The sequence below is a fragment of the Mustelus asterias genome, chromosome 26 (assembly GCF_964213995.1).
Source record: "Mustelus asterias chromosome 26, sMusAst1.hap1.1, whole genome shotgun sequence".
Taxonomy (NCBI): domain Eukaryota; kingdom Metazoa; phylum Chordata; class Chondrichthyes; order Carcharhiniformes; family Triakidae; genus Mustelus; species Mustelus asterias.
Window position 1 is genome coordinate 44,424,315 of NC_135826.1, and position 18,964 is coordinate 44,443,278.

Here is an 18,964-nt window from a genome sequence, read left to right on the forward strand (position 1 = left end):
TTACCCAGGCCCTCTCCCCACCCTATCCCCATAACCTCACACATGGCCAATCCACCAAACCGACACATCTTTGGACACAGGGGCAATTTAGCATGGCCAATCCACCTAACCTGCACATCTTTGGAGTGTGGGAGGAAACCGGAGCATCCGGAGGAAACATAAGAACATAAGAACATAAGAACATAAGAAATAGGAGCAGGAGTAGGCCATCTAGCCCCTCGAGCCTGCCCCGCCATTCAATAAGATCATGGCTGATCTGACGTGGATCAGTACCACTTACCCGCCTGATCCCCATAACCCTTAATTCCCTTACCGTTCAGGAATCCACCCATCCGCGCTTTAAACATATTCAGCGAGGTAGCCTCCACCACCTCAGTGGGCAGAGAATTCCAGAGATTCACCACCCTCTGGGAGAAGAAGTTCCTCCTCAACTCTGTCTTAAACCGACCCCCCTTTATTTTGAGGCTGTGTCCTCTAGTTTTAACTTCCTTACTAAGTGGAAAGAATCTCTCCGCCTCCACCCTATCCAGCCCCCGCATTATCTTATAAGTCTCCATAAGATCCCCCCTCATCCTTCTAAACTCCAACGAGTACAAACCCAATCTCCTCAGCCTCTCCTCATAATCCAAACCCCTCATCTCCGGTATCAACCTGGTGAACCTTCTCTGCACTCCCTCCAATGCCAATATATCCTTCCTCATATAAGGGGACCAATACTGCACACAGTATTCCAGCTGCGGCCTCACCAATGCCCTGTACAGGTGCATCAAGACATCCCTGCTTTTATATTCTATCCCCCTCGCAATATAGGCCAACATCCCATTTGCCTTCTTGATCACCTGTTGTACCTGCAGACTGGGCTTTTGCGTCTCATGCACAAGGACCCCCAGGTCCCTTTGCACGGTAGCATGTTTTAATTTGTTTCCATTGAGATAGTAATCCCATTTGTTATTATTTCCTCCAAAGTGTATAACCTCACATTTCTCAACGTTATACTCCATTTGCCATATCCTCGCCCACTCACTCAGCCTGTCCAAATCTCTCTGCAGATCTTCTCCGTCCTCCACACGATTCACTTTTCCACTTATCTTTGTGTCGTCTGCAAACTTCGTTACCCTACACTCCGTCCCCTCCTCCAGATCATCTATATAAATGGTAAACAGTTGCGGCCCGAGTACCGATCCCTGCGGCACGCCACTAGTTACCTTCCTCCAACCAGAAAAACACCCATTTATTCCGACTCTTTGCTTCCTGTCGGATAGCCAGTCCCCAATCCACTTTAACACACTACCCCAACTCCGTGTGCCCTAATCTTCTTCAGCAGCCTTTTATGGGGCACCTTATCAAACGCCTTTTGGAAATCCAAAAACACCGCATCCACCGGTTCTCCTCCATCAACCGCCCTCGTCACATCTTCATAAAAATCCAACATGTTCGTCAAGCACGACTTTCCCCTCATGAATCCATGCTGCGTCTGATTGATCGAACCATTTCTATCCAGATGCCCTGCTATCTCCTCTTTAATAATGGATTCCAGCATTTTCCCTACTACAGACGTTAAGCTGACCGGCCTATAGTTACCCGCCTTTCGTCTCCTTCCTTTTTTAAACAGCAGCGTAGCATTAGCCGTTTTCCAATCAACCGGCACTACCCCAGAATGCAACGAGTTTTGATAAATAATCACTAACGCATCCACTATTACCTCTGACATTTCTTTCAATACCCTGGGATGCATTCCATCCGGACCCGGGGACTTGTCCACCTTCAGTCCCATTAGTCTACCCAGCACTGCCTCTCTGGTAACATTAATTGTATTAAGTATTTCTCCTGCTGCCAACCCTCTATCGTTAATATTTGGCAAACTATTTGTGTCCTCCACCGTGAAGACCGACACAAAAAACTTATTTAAAGACTCAGCCATATCCTCATTTCCCACTATTATCTCCCCCCTCTCGTCCTCCAAGGGTCCAACATTCACTCTAGCCACTCTATTCCTTTTTATATATTTATAAAAACTTTTACTATCATTTTTTATATTAATTGCTAGCCTAGCTTCATAGTCTATCCTTCCTTTCTTTATCGCTTTCTTAGTCTCTCTTTGTTGTTTCTTAAATTTTTCCCAATCACTTGTTTCTCCACTATTTTTGGCCACTCTGTACGCAGCTGTTTTTATTTTAATACTCTCCTTTATTTCCTTCGTTATCCACGGCTGGTTCTCCCTTTTCTTACAATCCTTGTTTTTTGCTGGAATATATTTTTGCTGAGAACTGAAAAGGATCTCCTTAAAAATCCTCCACTGTTCCTCAGCTATCCTACCTGCCAGCCTGCTCTCCCAGTCTACCTTAGCCAATTCATCCCTCATCCTATCATATTTCCCTCTGTTCAAACAGAGGACACTGGTTTGAGACCAAACTTTCTCCTCTTCCATCTGAATCAGAAATTCGACCATATTGTGGTCACTAGACCCAAGAGGGTCCTTCACAATAAGATCCTTAATTCTACCTACCTCGTTACACAATACCAGATCCAAAATAGCTCGTTCCCTCGTCGGTTCCGTAACATGCTGTTCAAGGAAACTATCCCGACAGCATTCTAAGAACTCTTCCTCCATTCCACCCTTACCGACTTGAGTCTGCCAGTCAATGTGCATGTTGAAGTCCCCCATGATTATTGCCGTTCCGTTTTTACACGCATCCCTTATCTGCTTGTTTATAGCCCTCCCTACCTCAACATTATTATTTGGGGGCCTACATACCACACCTACTAGTGTCTTTCTCCCTCTACTATTCCTCATCTTTACCCATAATGATTCCACGTTTTGTTCCTCAGAGCCTATGTCATCCCTCAGTACTACCCTGATATTATCTCTTATTAATAGCGCAACCCCACCACCTTTTCCTTCCTGTCTATTCTTCCTAAACGCCTGATACCCCTGGATATTCATCTCCCAGTCCTGGTCACCTTTCAGCCACGTTTCTGTAATGGCCACTAGATCGTACCCACTTGTGCTGATTTGCACCATCAACTCATTCACCTTGTTCCAAATGCTTCGTGCATTCAGGCAAAGTGTCCTTATTCCAGCTTTTATCTGAACCCGCTTTGATGAGTCGCGAACACCCTCTCCCTCTACTCCCTTATCTAAATTACCGCCTTCATTCACTTGCACCCTCTCCTCTACCATTAATTTTGTAATTCCCCTTACCCCTGCATCCTCCCCCCCATCAATTAGTTCCTTGATCCTAGTCAACTCTTCTAGCTCCCCTCCCCCCAACCTATCTAGTTTAAATTCTCCCCAGTAGCCTTAGCCAACCTACCGGCCAGGATATTGGTCCCCGTGTGATTCAAGTTCCACCCGTTTTTTGTATACAGATCACCCCTGCCCCTAAAGAGGTCCCAATGGTCCAGGAACCTGAATCCCTGCCCCCTGCACCAGTCCCTCAGCCACACATTCATCCTCCACCTCACTCCATTCCTGCCCTCACCTTCCCGTGGCACAGGCAGTAATCCTGAGATTACTACCTTTGCACGTTCTCCCCACGCAGACATGGGGAGAACGTGCAAACTCCACACAGACAGTCACTCAAGGCCGGATCCCTGGCACAGTAAGGCAGCAGTGCTAACCACTGTGCACCAGGCCATCTGATTGTTGTAAAAAACCCATCTGGTTCACTAATGTCCTTCAGAGAAGGAAATCTGCCGTCTTTACCTGGTCTGGCCTACACGTGACTCCAGACCCACAGCAACGTGATTGATTCCTAACTGCCCTCTGGAAAGGCCTCATTTCTGAGCCAATTAGACATGGGCAACATCGCCTTGCCAGCGATGCCCACATCCCATAGAGGCAATGAATTTGAACTGTGCTGGAACCACCCATTCCCAACAGTGTCATGGGATCTTTTACATCCACCTGAGGTGCCAGGCTGGGCCTCGGTTAACCTCTACTCCGAAAAACCATTACCTCCCTGTTTAAACATTTCCCTCTGATTTCTCTCCTGGATGTTGTTCCCAACTGTGTCCCAGAGATGAGTTTTTAATTCCTGAGGAGACTCCAGGGCAATCCTGGAGGGTTTGCAAGCCCCAAGGCCGCTTTTCTCAGTGACTCCTGTTGCCTCATTGGCAGGGAAACTTTGGCAGCGTGGAGCTGTGCCGTTACGATCCACTCGGCGACAACACGGGAGACCTGGTGGCTGTGAAAAAGCTACAGCACAGCACGACAGAGCACCTTCGGGATTTTGAACGAGAGATTGCGGTCGTCAAGAACCTCCACAGTGAATACATCGTTAAATACAAAGGGGTCTGCTACAGTGTCGGTGAGCCAGAACGCTTCTCCCACTCTTTGTTCTTCTCTATTTGGTTAAAAATAATTTACGTCAGCAATTCTTTTCATTGAGGAATTAGGAGAGAAAGGCGAGGTTCCGCGATGCCGGGGTGGAAACGTAAGAAACAAGACACATAAGATCAAGTATAAGTTTATTTATTAGTGTCATAAGTAGACACCGCAATGAAGCCACCGGCACGCTGGCACAGTGGGTTAGCACTGCTGCCTCACGGCGCCAGGGACCCCGGTTCGATTCCAGCCTTGGGTCACTGTCTGTGTGGAGTTTGCACATTCTCCCCGTGTCTGCATGGGTCTCCTCCGGGTGCTCCAGTTTCCTCCCACACCCCAAAGATGTGAGGGTTGGGTTGATTGGCCATGCTAAATTGACCCTAGTGTCAGGGGGATTGGCAGGGTAAATGCATGGGGTTACGGGAATAGAGCCTGGGTGGGATTGTGGTTGGTACAGACTCAGTGGGCTGAATGGCCTCCTTCTATGATTCTAAGTTGCTGTGAAAATCCCCTAGTCGCCACTCTCCGGCGCCTGTTCGGGTACACTGAGGGACAATTTAGCACGGCCAATGCACCCTAACCAGCACATCTTTCGGACTGTGGGTAGAAACTGGAACACCCAGAGGAAACCCACACAGACATGGGGAGAACGTGCAGACTCCACACAGATAGTGACCCAAGCCGGGAATCAAACCCGTGTCCCTGGCGCTGTGAGGCAGCAGTGCTAACCACTATGCCACCGTGCTGCTCATTCTGTCCTGCCCAGTCCTATTTTGCAATGTATCGGAGCTAACAGCAGATATTCATCTAAATTCTCCGGCCGTTCACACCGCAATACTGCTGCCAGCAAGAATGGAGAATTTGGCGCTCAGCCAAATCTCCGTCCACTGCAGCGGGACTGGAGAATCCTGGCTGCGGGCGAGGTAGGAGAATTCGGGTCCAATATCTCAGGTTCAATGGCTGTCCTGTAGGTGGTCCTTATCCCCCTGTGGCCTGGGGGGTGCACCCTTTTTGGCCAATTGTTTTAAATCTGTGTTCTTTGTCGGTAGAATCAGTTTCCGTTCTGTCTCCTCTGTCAAAAAGCCTCATAACTTTGAATATCTCCATTAAACTCTGCTTAATCTTCTCTGCTCTAAGGAGAACAACCCTCACTTCTCTCATCTCCCCAGATAGCAGTAGCTATGTTACTGGATAGTAATCAAGTTACCCAGACTTTGTGATCCTGAAATAGAAATCAAATCCCACTATCAGAATTAATGAACTTAAATTCAGTCGGAAAGTGAGGGGTGGGGGGTTTGGGGGGGATTTGAGGAAAAGTTTTTTTTACCCAGAGGGTGGTGACGGTCTGGAATGTGCTGCCTGGGAGGGTGGTGGAGGCGGGATGCCTCACATCCTTTAAAAAGTACCTGGATGAGCACTTGGCACATCATAACATTCAGGGCTATGGGCCAAGTGCTGGCAAGTGGGATTAGACGGACAGGTCAGGGCCTTTCATGCGTCGGTGCCAACTCGATGGGCCGAAGGGCCTCTTCTACACTGTCGTATTCTGTGATTCTGATGAAATGAATATAGAACTGTTAAGTTAGTATCACTCCTGGTGACCATAACACTATTGGATTGTTGCAAGAGACATATCCATTTCACTGAGGTTGTTCCCACGTGGGAGGAAATCTGTCTTCTTTATTTGATGCGGACTCAATGCGATACTGGACCCTTTAGTCTAGTTGTTTCTTAACTGCCCTCTGAAATGGCTGAGAAAGACCCATAGTTGTATTCGGGAAGGCAGCACACCACCTCAAGGGCAATAAATTCTGGGTCACATTGGCAGCACCAGCATCCTGAGATTGGATAAAGGGAACATCAAACCGATGGATTTTCTTTCCAGGCCCGTGTGGACCAGAGAGTTTTAACCCTTTCCCTGCTGATTCTAACATAGTGTGGCATTAATCTGCCTTAACCACAGGCTGTCTGCTTGTCGCATTGTGGCTGGTCTTCAGTATGAAAGGTTGTAGGAGGAAGCAAAGGCTGGCGTGCATCTGGAGCCCCACAGTTCTGGGATTGCGAGTAGGTGATGATTCGATGAACCTTGACTTCAACAGAGGTGGAAGGGAGGAGGATGCATCAGGAAGGTTTCGAAATTTGGGGGAAGACTTATCAGAAATTGAGTGTGATTTCAATGCATGTGTTGTCTGATGTTGCTAATTTTGTTTTGAATACTGTGCTTTGCACTGTATCACAATAAAGATTTAAAAGAAACCAAAAAATAAATGCTGGAAAATCTCAGCAGGTCTGGCAACATCTGTAAGGAGAGAAAAGAGCTGACGTTTCGAGTCCAGATGACCCCTTGTCAAATTGACATCTGAAATCAAAACGTCAGCTCTTTTCTCTCCTTGCAGATGCTGCCAGACCTGCTGAGATTTTCCAGCGTTTTCCCTTTTGGTTTCAGATTCCAGCATCCGCGGTAATTTGCTTTTTAAAGATTTAAGAGAACTGGGGAGCGCCGTCTCCTGTCCACGTGTCCGTCCTTGGCCTTTTGCAATGTTCCAGTGAAGCTCAATGTAGACTGGAGGAACAGCATCTCATCTCCCGATTGGGCACTTTACAGCCTTCCGGACTGAACATTGAGTTCAACAACTTCAGAGCATGAACTCTCCCCTCCACCTTCACCCCATTCCCATTTATTTTATTTCATTTCTTCTTTTCATCTTATTAATCCATTTTTATTCCCTTATATTTTTATTTTTCCGCTTCTAACATCTCACTTTCCATCTTGCTTCACCCTTAACCCCTGCCTCCCCAGCTCCCCACCCACCACCCCTCCCCCCCCCACCCCGCCATCCCACTAGGCCCCATTCCTACACACTGTAACATTTTTCTGCCATTTACATATTCCGATCTCTTAATGGACGCTATTAGCGCCATTGCTAATCTTTACCGCTGCCATTTACATTTGCATTGTCTGTGATATTTGATCAATTGCAGCCCCCTCAGCGCACCCCTCTCCCCTCCACCCTCACAGTGTAAATCCCATCCTACTTTCTTTGCCTTCAGTTCTGACGAAGGGTCATCCAGGCTCGAAACAGTGACTCTACTCTCACTCCACAGATGCTGTCAGACCAGCTGAGATTTTCCAGCATTTTTTCTGTTTTTGTTGTGGGGATACTTACTATTGATTGAGAAAGAATGAAAAAAGTGATAAAAGCAGCGAGGCTTTGGAGAATGGGGGTGACGGAAGGATTCCTCAGATGCGAATAAATTCCTTCCCCAGTGAGGATGGAAATCTGTATTTTTATTTCCAAATATTTGCATAAAAATATGTTCAAATGATTAAAAATCTGATCTGTGTGGGCGCTCAAATTCATTGAAAAATGCATTCATATTTTACCCAAAGCTGTGCGTTAGTCACATTTCTCCACAATATGTCCCATGCTGTCTGTGACTCACCGGTGTTACACGCCCCTATAACACTTTGTGTGTCAGAAATAGCTGTTGTTTAATTTCCACAGGGCACAGGAACCTGAGGCTGATCATGGAATATCTGCCATATGGAAGCCTGCGAGATTACCTGCAAAAGAACAAACACAGACTAGACCACAAGAAGCTCTTGCTGTATGCCTCTCAAATCTGTAAGGTGAGTTGGGCCACAGAGAGAGGGAGGGGTTGACTAGTTATGGTCTGGCTGTGTCGGACATTGGGTGATCTGGGGCGATAGGGGGCCTTCATATCAGCACAACAGAACAGAGAGTCCAACACAAGTTCTACAATCAAACCTGGCCCACGAGTTCCTTGTATCTGCTTCGCTAGTCTTCTATCAGTCCCTTTCTCCTTTCCATGCCTGAGAACAGAGTCACATGTGGAATTCAACGTTCAGCTGCTGGAGGGACTGCTGAAGACTCTCTTTTTAGCATTAGGTGTCAATCCTAGGTCACGCCCTCTGAGCCAGAATGTCATGAGTTTCAAAACCAGTGCATTAAATCCACACTGACACTCCCGCTACAGGAGTTAGAATCCCTACAGCGCAGAAGGAGGCCCATTGAGTATGCACTAACTCTCCGACAGAGCATCCCACTCAGGCCCTATCCCCGTAACCCCACATATTTACCCCGCTAATCCCCCTAATCACACATCTTTGGACGCTAAGGGGCAATTTAGCACAGCTAACCCCCTCAACCCACACATCTTTGAACACTAAGGGCAATTTAGCATGGCCAATCCACCTAACCTGCGCATCTTTGGACTGTGGGAGGAAACTGGAGCACCCGGAGGAAACCCACGCAGACACAGGGAGAACATGCAAACTCCACACACACACACAGTCACCCAAGGTCGGAATCAAACCCGGGTCCCTGGCACTGTGAGGCAGCAGTGCTAACCCTCTGTGTCACCCCTAAGAGAGAGGGTGGCATGGTGGCACAGTGCTGCGAGATCAAAGGTGCTGTATTTCAGGTGAGGAACTGTCAACTCTCTCAGGTGGACATGAAAGATCCATTGGAACTATTGAAAGGAGAGAAGGGAGTTCTCACCTCATCCCAGCCAATATTTATCCCAACCAATATTGATCAAAACAGTTGACCTGGTCATCTACCACATTCCTGCTTGTGGGATCTTTCTATGCAGAAATTAACTCCTACCTCACAACTGTGACCACTTTTCCGAAGCATGCAGTTAATTGGCCATAAAGCACGTTGGGATGTCCTGAGGTCAGGAAGGGCGCTATGTAATTGGGAATTCTGCCCGCCAGACCTCCAGCCCAGCCCAATCTTTACTCCCTCATGAGCAGAGATGCGACAATGTTCTGTTTCCGGGGCGGTGGGATGTGGGAGGGGGGAGGTTAGATGCTTTATGGGGGGGGGGGGGGGCCTTCAAACCGAAGGGGGACTGCCAATCCTGGATGGCAACTTTCCTGAAGATGGCCTGACCTACTGCCTCCAATCACTCCGCCCCTACACTCCTGCTATTGGCTTCTCAATCGGTCCATCCTTATGATGCCCTGCCTTCCAGTGACCAATCAGAATGTACACAGGCTCCTCCACATTACCTGGTTGGGTGATCATGGTTATCAGTCAAACCACCCTCTTCCCTCATGTCTGATATTTGCATAGTTCATCATCAAAATATTCAAAGAAATTATTTTCAAAATACAATTTGTGAATGGTTATTTTTCCTAGGTTTGCTTGCTTCAGTGGCGATTACTGCATCTGGGATATTGTGTACAGCTATTGTTTCATTCCTTAAGAGAGGATATAAGGAGTTGAGAAAGGGTTCACTTATCTGATTCCTCGGGTCAAGGGGCTATCTTCTGAGGAAAGGTTGAGCAGGCTGGGCCAATCGGAGTTTAGAAGAATGAGAGGTGATCTCATTGAGAGATGTAAGATCCTGAGGATAGATGCCGAGCGGCTGATTCCCCTTTTGGGGGAGTCTGGAAGAGGGGCCACAGTTTAAAAATGAACACGCTCCCATTTAAAATGGAGACGAGGAGGAATTTATTTTCTCAGTGGGTCGTTTGTCTTGGGACTGCTCTTCTCCAGTGGGGGCTGGGTCATTGAATGTGTTCAAGACTGAGTTAGATACATTTCTGATCTTCAAAGGCGTTAGGGGTTAAGGGGGCGAGGGAAGGGGGAAGAGGGGTGGGATCAGGGCGGAAGACAGGAAACTGGAGTTGAGGCCGCAATCAAATCAGCCATGATCTATCTTATTGAATGGCAGAGCAGGCTCAAGAGGCTGAATGGCCTATCCTAATTCCGCTCCTAACTCTTTGAACCCCTGCCCCAGGGCTACCATAGAAACACAGAATCCCTGCAGTGCAGAAGGAGGCCATTCGGCCCATTGAGCCTGCACCGACCACAATCTCACCCAGGCCCTGTCCCCATAACCCCACGTATTTCTCCTGCTAATCTCCCTGAGACTGAGAGGCAATTTAGCATTGCCAATCTGCCTATCCTGCACATCTTTGGACTGTGGGAGAACGTGCAAACTAAAGTTAAAGTTTATTTATTAGTGTCACAAGTACATTAACATTGGAATGAAGTTACTGTGAAAATCCCCTAGTCGCCACACTCCGGCACCTGTCCGGGTACACTGAGGGAGAATTTAGCTTGTCCAATGCACCTAACTGGCACGTCTTTCAGACTGTGGGAGGAAACCGGGGCACCCGGAGGAAACCCACGCAGACACGGGGAGAACGTGCAGACTCCGCACAGACTGTGATCCAAGCCGGGAGTCGAACCCGGTTCCCTGGCGCTGTGAGGCAGCAATGCTAACCACTGTGCCACCGTGCTGTCCCATCCTGGAGGCTTGGGAAAGTAATTTGGATCTCCAGTGCTGTCAGAGATAGGTTAACATTAACACTTTCCCCAATGAGGCACAATAGATAGAGTACTCCAAACAACAAGACAAAAGTGAGATCTCTTCCTGTTCTTTTTGAAAGGGGATGGATTATCTTGGCTCCAAACGTTACGTACACAGGGACCTGGCAACGCGGAACATTCTGGTAGAAAGTGACACCTGCGTAAAAATCGGTGACTTTGGACTGACGAAGATTCTGCCCGGAGACAAGGATTATTACAAAGTGCTGGAGCCCGGAGAGAGTCCTATCTTCTGGTAAGAACAATGAGGGCTCCCCCTGGTGGCTCGGTCAATTACTGCATAAAACTGATTCCTGAGGAATGTTACAAAAGAAAGAATTGCATTTATATAGCGACATTTATGACCACAGGGCACTCCAAAGTATTTTACAGGCAAGGAAATACTCTTCAAGTGCTTTCACTTCCAATTTGTGCGCAGCAAGCTCCCACAAACGGTATATGATAATCATAGAATCTTACAGTGCAGAAGGAGGCCACTCAGCCCATTGAGCCCGCACCAACAACAATCCCACCCAGTCCTACTCCCCAGCACCCTGCTAATCCCCCTGACACTTAAGGGCAATTTAACACGGCCAATCAACCTAACCCACACATCTTTGGACTGTGGAAGGAGATCGGAGCACCCGGAGGAAACTCACGCAGACACGAGGAGATCGTGCAGAAGTTACCCAGAATTGAACCTGGGTCCCTGGCAATGTGAGGCAGCAATGCTAAATATTGTGTCACCGTGCCATAATGACCACATATTGGGGTGAAGGAGATCACAAGATATGGAGAGGGAAGGCGGGATCGGACCATTGAGTTGGATGATCAGCCATGATCATGATGAATGGGGGAACAGGCTCGAAGGGCCAAATGGCCTCCTCCTGCTCCTATCTTCTATGTTTCTATGACCAGATAATCTGCTTTTGTGATGATGTTTGAGGAATAAACATTAGTCCAGGACACTGTGGAGAACTCTCCTGCCAGATAGTGCCATAGATGTGAGAGGACAGAAAGCGCCTGGGTTTGATGCCAAAGTAAGAGTTTTAACACCCCAGTCCAACGCCGGCATCTCCACATCATGACTACCTTTGATGCCAAAGACAGCACTCGCTCAGTACTGCACTATGAGAGCGTTAACCCGGACTTTTGTGCTCAAGTCCTGGGGTGGAGAACACTGTCCACTAACCCGGAGAGCACAGCTGCAACTCAAGAAGCTTCACACCATCCAGGGCAAAGCTTGATTGGTCCCCCTTTAACTTGCCTAAACAGCCACTTCCCTCCCCCAATCAACAGCGTAACGTGGTCACAGTTTGTAATTTGATTTATGATTTGATTTGATTTATTATTGTCACATGTATTAGTATGCAGTGAAAAATATTGTTTCTTGCACGCTATATAGACAAAGCATACCCTTCGTAGAGAAGGAAGTGAGAGAGTGCAGAATGCAGTGTTACAGTCATAGCTAGGGTGTAGAGAAAGATCAACTTAATGCAAGGTAGGTCCATTGAAAAGTCTGACGGCAGCAGGGAAGAAGCTGTTCTTGAGTCGGTTGGTACGTGGCCTCAGACATTTCTATCTTTTTCCCGACGGAAGGAGGTGGAAGAGAGAATGTCTGGGGTGCATGGGGTCCTTGATTATGTTGGCTGCTTTGCCGAGGCAGCGGGAAGTGTAGACAGAATCAATGGATGGGAGGCTGGTTTGCGTGATGGACTGGGCTTCATTCATGACACTTTGTAGTTTCTTGCGGTCTTGGACAGAGCAGGAGCCCATACCAAGCTGTGATACATCTAGAAAGGAGGCTTTCTGTGGTGCATCTGTAAACATTGGTGAGAGTCGTAGCGGACATGCCCAATTTCCTTAGCCTCCTGAGAAAGTAGAGGCATTGGTGGGCTTTCTTAACGATAGTGTCGGAATGGAGAGACCAGGACAGGTTGTTGGTGACCCAGACACCTAGAAACTTGAAACTTTCGACCATCTCCACTTTTCGCCATTGATGTAGACAGGGGCATGTTCTCCTCTACACTTCCTGAAGTCGATGACAATCTTCTTTGTTTGGTTGACATTGAAGGAGAGATTATTGTCATCGCACCAGTTTGCCAGATTCTCTGTCTCATTCCTGTACTCTGTCTCGTCATTGTTTGAGGTCCGACCCACTGCAATGCATGAGAGATGCAGCACAATAGTATTATTACTGGGCTTGTCATGCAAATTAACTCTGGAGACATGAGTTCATATCCCGCCACAGTGATGGTCATTTAAATTCAATTAATTCATCTGATAAATCTTGTGTTAAACAGTTTAAAGTTTATTTATTAGTGTCACAAGTAGGCTCACATTAACACTACAATGAGGTCACTGTGAAAATCCCCTAGTCGCCACACTCCGGCGCCTGTTCGGGTACACTGAGGGAGAATTTAGCACGGCCAATGCACCTAACCAGCACGTCTTTTGGACTGTGGGAGGAAACCGGAGCACCCGGAGGAAACCCACGCAGACACGGGGAGAACCGTGCAGACTCCTCACAGACAGTGACCCAAGCAGGGAATTGAACCCGGGTCCCTGGCACTGTGAGGCAGCAGTGTTAACCACTGTGCCACCGTGCCGCCCTGTAAAAATTCATACAACCCCATAAAACTCCTGGATTGTTATAAAAACGCATCTGGTTCGCCAATATCCTTTAGGGAAGGAAATCTGCTGATCTTGACCCTGTCTGACCTATTTTGGGGTCCAGATCCATTGAAGTGGCCCAGCAAGCCAGTCAGTATTCAGGAATTAAGGCAGCTCACTTCTCCAGGGCAATTGAGGATGGCCAATAAGTGCTGACCTTTCCGGCAATGCACGCTGCACGGCAGTGATCCTGCTAACCCGATGATGCTGATTGGAAAGTCTGGACCATAATTGTTGAACTAAAATCCCTTTTGTGTTCAGGTATGCTCTTGAATCTCTGTCCGACAGCAAGTTTTCCAGGGAGTCAGACGTGTGGAGTTTTGGTGTGGTGCTTTACGAGTTGTTCACATACAGTGATCGAAGCAGGAGTCCGCCAATGGTAAGAAAATCCACAAATGCGGCCGAGCCTGCAATTCTAAACCTTGGGTGGAATCTTCCTATCCCACGGGAATCGTAGCGGGCAGGACAGAAAATCCAGTGGATCATGCAAAGATCCATAAGTTCATAAGATAAAGGCTTAGGCCATTCGGCCCATTGAGTCCGCTCCGCCATTCGATCATGGCTGATATGCTCCTCATCCCCATTTTCCTGCCTTCTCCCCGTAACCCTTCACCCCATCACCAATTAAAAATCTGTCTAACTCCTCCTTAAATTTACTCATTGTCCCAGCATCCACCGCACTTTGGGGCAGCGAATTCCACAGTTTCACAGGTGGATAGATTCCATTGAAATTTCAGGCCTTGAGGTGGAAAGTCCCGCCCCTTGATTCTGTGTGGCAAATCAGTCTTGGAATAAGACTTCAAAATGTCGAAAGGCTTACACTCCTCTGTCTTCCCATCCACATAACAGACTGTTTTGCTTTTTACTTTTTAAAATTATTTTTACTCCAGCCTTAAAGTTACAAAGCCAGTGCTCAGAATGGACCGGCAAACCCAAATCCATTCCTTCCTTACTTGGTGCTGTTTTTAGTTCCCACCCACTTCTAATCCCCACCCTCAAATTCCAACCTCTTTTGTCTGGATCCTTTTTCCGACTGTCACCTCTTTTTCCTTGTCGGGGCGGCACCGACTCAGTTAATTGTAGGGCACTGGGGAGAGTTATAGATCAAAGAGATCTAGGGGTTCATGGCTCATAGAATCATAGAAACCCTACAGTACAGAAAGAGGCCATTCGGCCCATCGAGTCTGCACCAACAACAATCCCACCCAGACCTTATCCCCACGACCCCACACATTTACCCCATCAATCCCTCCTACACATCTCAGGACACTAAGGGGCAATTTTGCATGGCCAATCAACCTAACCTGCACATGTTTTGACTGTGGGATGAAACCGGAGCACCCGGAGGAAACACGGGGAGAATGTGCAAACTCCACACAGACAGTCACCCAAGCCAGGAATTGAACCCAGGTCCTTGGAGCTGTGAGGCAACAGTGCTAACCACTGTGCCACCGTGCCGCCCTTGAAAGTGGAGTCACAGGTGGACAGGATGGTGAAGAAGGCATTCGGCATGCTTGGTTTCATTGGTCAGAACATTAAATACAGAAGTTGGGATGTCTTGGTGAAGTTGTACAAGACATTGGTAAGGCCACACTTGGAATGCTGTGTACGGCTCTGGTCACCCTATTATAGAAAGGATATTATTAAACTAGAAAGAGTGCAGAAAAGACTTACTCGGATGCTACCGGGAATTGATGGTTTGAGTTATAAGGAGAGGCTGAATAGACTGGGACTTTTTTCTCTGGAGTGTAGGAGACTGAGGGGTGACCTTATAGAGGTCTATAAAATAATGAGGGACATAGATCAGCTAGATAGTCAACATCTTTTCCCAAAGGTAGAGGAGTCTACAACTGGAGGAGAGAGATACAAAAGGGTCCAAAGGGGCAATTGTTTCACACAGTGTCTGGAACAAGCTACCGGAGACAGTAGTAGAGGCGGGTACAATGTTGTCTTTTAAAAAGCATTTAGACAGTTACACGGGTAAGATGGGTATCGAGGGATATGGGCCAAACACGGGCAATTGGGACTAGCTTAGTGGTAAAAAGCAGGTGGCATGTTCAAGTTGGGCCGAAGGGCCTGTTTCCATGCTCTAAAGCTCTGTGACTCTAGAACTCTAAAGGGCCGAATGGCCTCCTCCTGCTCATATTTTCTGTGTTTCAATGATTTTGACCCACTGGGATTGTGCAGTGGAGGAGGAGGAATGACTTTGAGCCACAAAGAGGAGCGTTTGGAGGTCCAATGATCAAATTAATGTTCTTATTCTCTTTTTCCCTTGGAAAGGAGTTTCTGCGGATGATTGGTTCCGATAAACAAGGCCAGATTGTCCTGCAAATGCTCGAAGTCCTGAAAACCAAACACCTTCCGGCACCTCAGGACTGTCCCAGAGAGGTAAGGATGCTGTACCAGGGATTGTCTAAGACTTTACACTGGAATTTTCCCCTCGATTCCCATGGTGGGCTGGTGGGGCGGACCATGCAAAGCTCCATTGACCTTGGGAGGGATTTTCCGGTGTTTGGGGCAAGCGGAAAGGGCCGGAACATCCCGCCCTTTGTCTTTGCGGGTGATATGATGGAACCTCAGGTCCACACGCAGACCGAGAAACCACTTCGACATTGACCAACCCAAGAATATCCACCCAACTGTTTGAATGGGAAAGGAATAGTTTGACATTAAATCTTAATGTTGTCTTCCCATTAGGCTAATCATATCTCAAGTCACCATGCTCTGGGGATTCGATTTAGGTTTTATCCACCAGGAAAACTTATATTTTCCCAGATAAAGAGAAGTATTAGAACATAGAACATAGAACATTACAGCGCAGTACAGGCCCTTCGGCCCTCGATGTTGCGCCGACCAGTGGTACCAACCTAAAGCCCTTCTAATCTACACTATTCCAATATCATCCATATGTTTATCCAATAACCACTTGAACGCTCTCAACGTTGACGAGTCCACCACTGCTGCAGGCAGGGCATTCCACGCCCTTACTACTCTCTGAGTAAAGAACCTACCTCTAACATCTGTCCTATATCTCTCACCCCTCAATTTAAAGCTATGTCCCCTCGTGCTAGCCAACACCATCCGAGGAAAAAGGCTCTCACTATCCACCCTATCTAATCCTCTGATCATCTTGTATGCCTCTATTAAGTCACCCCTTAACCTTCTTCTCTCTAACGAAAACAACCTCAAGCCCCTCAGCCTTTCCTCATACGATTTTCCCACCATACCAGGCAACGTCCTGGTAAATCTCCTCTGCACCCTTTCCAACACTTACACATCTTTCCTATAATACGGCGACCAGAACTGTACGCAATACTCCAAATGCGGCCGCACCAGAGTTTTGTACAGTTGCAGCATGACCTCCTGGCTCCGAAACTCAATCCCTCTACCAATAAAAGCTAACATACCGTACACCTTCTTAACAACCCTATCAACCTGGGTGCCAACTTTCAGGGATCTATGCACATGGACACCCAGATCCCTCTGTTCATCCACACTACCAAGTATCTTACCATTAGCCCAGTACTCTGTATTCCTGTTACTCTTTCCAAAGTGAATCACCTCACACTTTTCCGCATTAAACTCCATTTGCCACCTCTCAGCCCAGCTCTGCAACTTATCTATGTCCCTCTGTAACCTGCCACTTCCCTCCGCACTGTCTACAACTCCGCCGACTTTAGTGTCATCCATCAAGAACCATTTTCCCTTTTCCAGCCCAGGGATGTCGAGGCCAATTACAGCAACTGGCTCAGAATCATAGAATCCCTACAGTGCAGAAGGAGGTTATTTGGCCCATCGAACTTTCACCGACCACAATCCCACCTCGGCCCTATCCCCTTAACCCCATGCACTTATCCGAGCTAATCCTCCTGACACTATGGGGCAATTTAGCATGGCCAATCAACCTAACCCGCACATCTTTGAACTGTGGGAGGAAACCGGAGCACCCGGAGGAAACCCACACAGACACGGGGAGAACGTGCAGACTCCGCACAGATAGTGACCCAAGGCCGGAATCGAACCCGGGTCCCTGGCGCTGCGAGGCAGCGGTGCTAACCACTGTGCCGTCCTGCAGTCATCGAACTCAGCAAAGACCAGGGATTGAAGTTGGTGATCCCATTACTCAGTTATATGAATTGCCTGAGCCAATGAGAACAGTCAAATTGTCTTTAAACCAACTGGTCCTCTGCCCTTGTTCTAATCTCTTGACCTGTTTAAAGATCTGGTGTGGAAAACAGCTGGCTCATCATCATCTTCTCAAGAGTAATTGTGGATGGTCAGTAAATGCTGGCCTGTCCAGTGATTCTCATATCCCAATGAATTAATTTAAGAGTAATATTGACAGATAACATTGGAGTTGATGCTGGGTTGGGTGTGTAACAGGTGTTTGATACGATTTAACTCGCTTTATTTCATAGAATCCCTGCAGTGCACAAAGAGGCCATTCAGCCCATCAAGCCTGTACCAACAACAATCCCACCCAGGCCCTATCCCGCAACCCCACCTTCTAGTCCCTCTGACACTAAGGGGCAATTTAGCATGGACAATCCACCTAACCCACACATCTTTGGACTGTGGGAGGAAACTGGAGCACCCGGAGGAAAACCAGGCGAGACATGGGGAGAGCTTTGCACTGTCCCACAAGGCTAGTCTCTGAATCCAACATCGCAGCACCATGACTAAGATGTGGGGAGATTATAACACTGAAATGAAAACTGGCAATGTGAATTACCTGAAATCTGCTCCCATTGCGATGACGTAGCTTCAGCAGAGACCTCAGGGATCTCCCTGTTTCAAACAGGAGAGGCAACCATCGGGAAGGCCAGGGACTGGCATGGTTTACATCCCCTCACCCATGGATTCTGAAAGGAATTATAGTGTTTTCATGTTACTCTAACCAAGAGCAACTGATTCATCATCAGATTTAAGGCAATTGGCGAGGGGGTGGAGTTGGTGGAAATACTTTTTAATGCAGCAAGTTGTGATCTGGAAAGAGTGATCTAAACAGATGCAACAGTAAAATTCAAAAGGATATCAAGTTGAAAAGGCCTTTCCGGTGGAAAGAGAAAATTAAGTTGCGGGGAAAGCTCGGAGTGAGTGGGAATAACTGAATATCGCTTCCTGGAGGCTGGCACTGAGAGGAAGGCTGAGTAGCCTTCACCTCAGAACCATAGCAAAGCTACAGCCCAGAAGGAGGCCATTCAGCCCATCTTGTCTTTTGCAGCCCCAGGATACCCAGGTCCCTTTCTAATCCCACCTCCCAGCACCTGGCCCATAGCCCTGTAGTTTACAGCGCTTAAGATGCTGATCCAGGTACTTTTTAAAAGAGTTTAGGGTCTCTGCCCCCACCACCAACTCAGGCAGAGAATTCCAGACTCATCACCCTCTGGGTAAAAAGGTTCTTCCTCATGTCCCCGCTATACTTTCTGCCACTTATCTTGAATCAATATCCCCTGGTTCTAGAATTCTCCACCAAGGGAAACAATTTTATCCTGTCCATTCCCCTCATAATTCTGTACACCTCAACCAAGTCACCCCTCAGCTTTCTTCGTTCCAAGGAAAATAACCCCAACCTATCCAATCTCTCCCCATAGCTACACTTTTCTATCCATGGCAACGT

General features: G+C 47.6%; 1 protein-coding gene across 6 annotated transcripts in view; it reads left to right on the top strand.

Moving 5' to 3' along the window:
- LOC144479655 (tyrosine-protein kinase JAK2-like) overlaps positions 1-18,964 on the top strand; it is a 126,657-nt gene that overhangs the window by 103,940 nt on the left and 3,753 nt on the right. For all 6 annotated transcript variants that reach the window (XM_078198643.1, XM_078198641.1, XM_078198644.1 and 3 more), the window contains exons 19-23: positions 4,121-4,310; positions 7,834-7,958; positions 10,755-10,927; positions 13,606-13,723; positions 15,625-15,732. In XM_078198643.1, the coding sequence (XP_078054769.1) occupies positions 4,121-4,310; positions 7,834-7,958; positions 10,755-10,927; positions 13,606-13,723; positions 15,625-15,732 (714 nt within the window). The remainder of the gene's footprint in view (positions 1-4,120; positions 4,311-7,833; positions 7,959-10,754; positions 10,928-13,605; positions 13,724-15,624; positions 15,733-18,964) is intronic.